The 6,324-nt window shown below is 52.2% G+C and overlaps 1 protein-coding gene across 1 annotated transcript in view; it reads right to left on the reverse strand.

The window, feature by feature from the left end:
- Window positions 1-804: 804 nt before the first annotated feature.
- The window catches only part of TMEM222 (transmembrane protein 222), a 10,626-nt gene continuing 5,106 nt past the window's right edge, over window positions 805-6,324 (reverse strand). The window contains exons 5-7 of the mRNA XM_006019368.3: window positions 6,298-6,324; window positions 5,305-5,435; window positions 805-4,440 (exon numbers count right to left, since the gene is read on the reverse strand). The exon at window positions 6,298-6,324 is cut by the window's right edge and continues 64 nt beyond it. Of these exons, the coding sequence (XP_006019430.1) occupies window positions 4,353-4,440; window positions 5,305-5,435; window positions 6,298-6,324 (246 nt within the window). The 3' untranslated portion in view covers window positions 805-4,352. The remainder of the gene's footprint in view (window positions 4,441-5,304; window positions 5,436-6,297) is intronic.

Raw genomic sequence — 6,324 nt, forward strand, 5'->3', positions numbered from 1 at the left:
ATAAAGGGGCTTACCCACACAATACTGCAAGGGAGGCAGGCACTGGCATTGCCATTGAACAGATGGCACAGAGAAGTTAAGGGACTTGCCCAGGGTCACAGAAGAAGCCTGGAGCAGAGGCTCTGTCCAGGGGACAGAAGAAACTGGAGTCTCCCACAAACCTGGGGAAACAGGGACACTGCAGAATTAAGCAATGCAAAGGGAGCTCTTCCCAGCCGAGCGGGCTAAACCTGCCCAGGCAGGAGGGGGCTTATCTTCTAAAGGGCAGCATTCGCCTCCTGGGAGGTCTGCTCAGCTCTTTGCTCGAACCCAGCCAGGCAGGTTTGCTGATGCATCTGTGCCACTGATCTCCACGATTAGCAATTCAAGGCTGTTGACTGGTAACAGCAGGCAGCGGGGATGGGGGATGGCTGCAGGAGCAGCCTTCCTTCCTAAAATATAACAAAGGCCTTTGGACATTTTATGCTGCTTAGGGAGCTGTGTGGACTCCACCAGGGGTGTTAGGGTGCCCATTACTACAGGGGGACCCAGTCACAGGGACCTGCAACACAGATGGTCCCCAGCGCCTGGAGCTTTAACCCGGATCTGTGCCAGCCAGGCCCCTATTCATGCCTCGTTTCAACCTTGCTGTACCCAGCTACTGGAGCCAGGACAGGCTCCCAGGTGCTTGTGTGTGTGTGTTGAGCAGGGGAGGTGGCAAAGACACACACACTCTACCTTAACTGGACACGGGGAATAAAACTCTCTCCTCACTGGCAGCTGACAGCAGAAGCCAAGACTGAACAAGGCAGGCGGTTGGAGACAGAGACAGAAACAAGTTTATTTCCCCACCTCGGGCTCACGAGATCACAGCGGCAAGAGCGATACGTACAAAGCGACGCAACGTCCCACGGAGAACGCGAGAACAGAGCACACAGACGAGGACAAGGACGCTCCAGGCTAGCTGCTGCCAAAGAACAGAGGCAAAGCCATGGAGCTCTGCAGCAGAACTGCGGAGGAGGGCAAGGGGCAGGGACACGGGGCCAACTCGGATGGAGAGATGCGCCTTTAAGGCATGTATGTGGAACGAGGGCAACCCTTTCTGGGTGCTGTGCTTGATGGGGGCTGCTTCAAAAGGGGTGCCATGCACTGTATTGGCGAGGTGAGGGAAGCAGCAGGTAGAAGACCATCGCTCCATGTCAGCCGAGCCACACCTGGTAGCTTCAGCTCCGCCATGTAAACATAAAGGCCGTTAGCTGGTCTAGGACCTGCACATGCTAACAACCACGTCTGGGTGCCTACCGTGACAAACCCCCCTGCACCCACCGCCTGGCCTAGCTCCCAACTCCTACTGGAGCATGATGGCCTGTGTATTGCATGTAGAGATGGAGCCCCCCCACCACAACCCCGACTTCCTACTCGTGGCCTCCCTGCAGACCCTACACCTTCAACTCTCCTCCTGCCTGTGCACACGCCTGCGCAGGACATTTTAGCTGCCTGCATGGGATCTTCTTCCTAGAATCAGCCGTGGCTTTCTTCTGCCCTCCCCTGAGGTGCCCTGTGCTCAAGTGGGCCGTGGCACTGACGGCCAGGTGCCCAGGGCAAGCCCGTCGGACGTTCGACAAGAACTCGACCAAAGCAGTGGTCCCAATGGTCAGAGCACTGCTTTTTCGCTGTAACCCAAAGGGACTGGACAGCCTGCTGCGTTAGGTTATTCCCACTTCAGCTCCTACAATCCTCTGGTTCCATCGCAGGGGGGGAGGGTTGGCAATTAATGCAAGTTCAGAAAACCCAAGAGCAAGCAAGGTTTTGCCTGTAGATTTGCTCCAGGCTTCAGTCACCGACAGCATTAAACACCTCAACTTTGGCAACACTCGCACAGCTTATCAGTGAAGTGCTTTGAATCCACTTGTAAGAGATAGATCCAAGCGCGCTGGGGGCTGCTATTATTGCGAGAAGCGGGCTGGCTTTTAGTTCCAAGTCCAGGAATTTTTAAGCCTTGCCCAGTCGCATTCTTGCCAGAAGTAAGATTTTAAAAAAGAAAGAAAGAGAGAGAAAGAAAGATGGAGAGGGAGAGAGAGAAAGAGAGAGAGAGAGAGAGAGCGCAAGCAGAGCGAAGACCCTTTCCTATTCAATTGGCCGGGTCTATCGTGTCACTATTAAGTAGCAGGCCTGCTGGGTAGTAAGTGAAGCGGCACAGGGTAACTTGATAAAACACCGTGCTCTCATTGTAAGGTTCTCTTTGATGTAAGACCTTTGATATCTAATCAGCCTAGAGCTTATTTATCAGCATCCTCTGGCCTGCTCTCCACTCATGCTTGAAATGACTGAATGCAAGGGAGATACTGAGAAGACTCTTTCTGTTCCAGGTGTAGGGGAAAGACAATGCAGTTTGTATAAGACTCCGGAAAGGAAAGTGTTTGGCTGATGAAAAAACAACTGGATACCAAAGAGAGACGGTTTAAGGGTGATTAGAAGTGACTGAGTAGGAGGCGGCAATCCAGAGAGAGGTCCCCCTTTCCGACGGAAGCTAGAGAGCAGGAGACAGCGGGTGGGAGATGAGCATGCTCCGTTTGCAAAGCTGGATTCACTATGGACTTCAAGAAGGAAGGGAAGCCATGAAGGAGATGTGCCACTGTGAGCACAGAGCATTGGTTTTGGCCGTGAGCACGGCATGTTGGTTTTTGGCCATAACAGGTACCTGGGGGTGAAGCCCACTTCTTAGAAGCATCAGACTTGGGAAAAAAGCTAACCCCTGCCCTGCAGTCCAACAGCTGAGCTTGCACAGGTTCACCGCAGACAAGCGGCCATACTGTAGAAGCCAGCCAGCACAGCTGGCCGGCTAGATGGGCCCCTCGGCAGGGGACTTTACAAACTGAGCAGATAAGGGCACTAGACCGTTCTCTCCCCTGCTGGAGATGCCACTTCCACTTTCGAGCTGATGCCCATTCCCTGACCAGCATCTAGCAGACAACTGCCCCACGGCTATTCACACCATCTCTGCTCCAAGGCATTAGTAGAGGTCTCAGCTGCCAAGCTGGCATCTCCAGCGGCAGTCACATTCCAGCACTGGTAAAAAAAACCCCACAAGCTGCTCTCTACTGCTTTTCTATTGATGCCCCTGCCTCCTCGGAGCAGGACAATGAAACTACCCTGCAGCCAACTGATGTCCTGCGTAATAACCTGAGACTGGCTGTCAGAAGGCTGCTGCCACCCCTGGCTTGGGGGCAGTCTCCCGCTCCAAGGCCCAAGCGTGAATGGAGAGGTACACTGCTTTAAAGGAATTTGGGTCTTCCAAGTACTTTGAGCAGTCTCAATATTTCCCATTCACCAGCAAGCTGGGAGCACGTGTACTTGCCCTTCAGAACAAGGATGCTTTAGAAAGCCTACACACAAGGCTTCTGCCCCATCCAAACCCTTCTGTAGTTGCCACACCATTTGGGCTCCTGCTAGGCTTGGCTGAACAAGCGTGAGGGATGTCAGGGAAGGAAGCAGCTTTGGGAAAACAGTGCTGCAACTGGAGAAAGACACGGCACAGGAAGGGGCCCGAGAACTGTGCTTTCTGAGGTACTAGCCCAGTAAAGCAACAGCAGATTCCAGTCTCTGCAACATGCAATTGAAGTGCACGAACTGCTCCAAGCCAGAGACGCTGCACAGCCCAACGTGCGCATCCATGCGGCTCCCCTCAGTCAAAAGCTGCCAGGAGCTGCTTGCCCTGCCATAGCAATATGCTGAATGCTGAAAGGGAAGTGCTTTCCCACCAGCCTCTGTTTCACTAGCAGCTACCGGGAGGTTGTCCACAAGCACAGCGGCAATATACACCCCACTAGGACACCGGGCCACGACTAACTTGCATCCCCACTTTGAAATGCGCCATGGGAGGCTTCTGCAATTGGGGAGTCCTTCCCTGCCCCTGCTCTGAGTTTAAGAACTTGCACCAAGCCTGGGAAGTGCAAGAGGCAAGAAGCATTGGATGGTGACATCTGCTGAGAAGGAACAGCTGTGGGAGGAGCAGCCCTGGGTCAGAGAGAACCTTACAAGGAGGATCTGTTTGTGCTCTGATACTGAGGGGCAGGTTTAGCCCTGGCAACATTGCCCTGTGCTGCAATCAAAGCCCATACTCCCACCACCCCATCTGCAGAGGGTGAGCAGGAGGCTCCAGGACCCCAAACACTGGGAGACACTGATGACAGAACAAAAACAGAGGGAAAGAAGCCAGGCCCAGGAAACAAAGATGAGAGCCGTTACTACGGGGTAAAGTGACCGCTTGCTCTTTCAAGTAACTCCCAGAGTCCTGTGTTTCCACCTTGCTGGACTGAGCAGCCACGGTTCCTCCTCTGGGCACCAAGGGGAAGGGAAGATCACGGGATCCATCACCGCAAGTGAAGTGTTAAAGCGACTGTCAGGATTGCCCCCAAGAAGAGGACAAAGGGAAGCCACGTCTTCACAAATCCCCCTATGCTGCAAGAGAGAGAGAGAGGTGATTAAAAAGGGGAGCAGATGGCAAGGGACAGTGAGGCAGAAACGTATGGGGATCACTGAACCATGCTGTTCTGCTACTCGTCACCCCACTGGCATCAACACTGCAACAGGGATGTTCTACTCATCAGGTTAAGACTTGATAGCAGTGCACAGGCAACTGGACAGTCACTCCTCTCTGCTGTCAGTTCAAATCTAGGCCACAGGTTGGCTCTGCCTGACTATTTCGTGGCCTTACAAACGGAGATGGCAATCTTGGATAATACCTTAGTGCACAAGCATCCACAGTACAAAGACATAATGAAATGCTGCTGCAACTGTCCTCTTTATTCAAACGCCCCTGTACAAGATTCCTTCACAACAGCCGAGACAGGTTGAGAGAGAAGCATAAGGGAAGGCTGCCTGCTATGGTGGGCTCTCCCAGTTCTGTGGATGCAGAGGATCTCAGCCTCCTGGAACATGTCACAGGAGTCATTTAGGAAGAGAGAAGCCATGCAGAGTGCTGACAAACAGCCTTGGGGCTGAAGGGCCAAGGAAGAAGATGGCAATCTGAACAGGCAAGAGTTGGCAGGTCAACAAAATTCAAAATTAATTATATATTGTGATCCAGGACTCAAAAGAGCAAAAGCTTGCAACTACTTTGGACTAAGCCAACTGCCAACCATGGCCACAGAATTATGAACAGCACGAGCAGTGGCCTGAACCACGGGCCAGAGAGGCAAGAGACTCTGTTGGGAGGGAGGGAGGGAGGGAGGAGTCGCTTTACACTATACTTCTCATAATCTCTTAAGCATGCAAAAGGTTAAGCCTTTCAACAAATGGATGCCCCCTGGGTCCCCAACTCACCTGACATACTTCCCATACAAAAGGGAGAAGAAGCAAAGTTTGACCATGTTCCAGGAAGAGCTGTTATCATATCGCATGAGGTTTAATGCCAGAGCCACATGCGAGTGACAATTGTCACAGCAGAGGTTGTGCTAGAACAGAAGAGACATGCAATGAGAATGGCAGTTGCTTCAGATCCTCTCCGGCCATTTCCTCTCTCAGCTGTTGGAAGATTGGAGATTCTCCACAGCCCCTAGGTCAGAGTTTAATAGAGCTAAACAGCTCCCCCAACCCTCTAAGTTATGTACTGCTCCTCCATCCCGAAGGCTTTCCCCAGGCAAGCGTGAACCTGCAGACACACGAGTATCAATAGTTGCACACAGAGCCCAAAACCTGCTCTGGTCCCAATTATTACAGTCTTCTAAAAGAAATGGGATTGGCCTTCAAGGGACCAGGGGCTGGCCGTTTCATGGACAAGTGGAGAGGAACAATGGCAGGCTTGTGCGAGGGTCACAAGGAAATGTTTCCACAAGAAGACAAACAGGCAAATTCTTTTTTGCTGCAACTAATTAAATCAAGGCTTCCCCACAAGCTAAACAAGGCTCTCTTCTCTTCCTTCGGCCTCAGTCAGTCCTCTAGACATTTTGGAAAATAAGGCAGCAGAAGCCAACGGGTAAGACTGTAATGCTGCTGTTTATACATCCCTCTGGAAACTCAGATCCAGGACAGCCCTGTTCTTAATTTCCCAGAAAAGATTTTAAATGGTAGGTTTAGTGACACCTGGTGATTTCACCTGTGATGCGCTGAGCCTGTAAGGTGCTACATGTTGTCAAAGTGGAGAAATACACCACATTAGAGCTGGAATTGGCTGTGGCAAGTCTCAGTACTGGAGATCAGTCCCTGAATTAGCCTGCAAGCATGTGCACACTGCCCCACTGCAGACCTCAGCTTCTACCCCAGGGTATGGTTTGCTGTGCAGCACACAGACTGGACCTCAGGCCACCACAGCCTTACCATTCGGTGCTTGTACTCCTCTGAGGC

The sequence above is a fragment of the Alligator sinensis genome, unplaced genomic scaffold (assembly GCF_000455745.1).
Source record: "Alligator sinensis unplaced genomic scaffold, ASM45574v1 scaffold337_1, whole genome shotgun sequence".
Classification (NCBI taxonomy): Eukaryota; Metazoa; Chordata; order Crocodylia; family Alligatoridae; genus Alligator; species Alligator sinensis.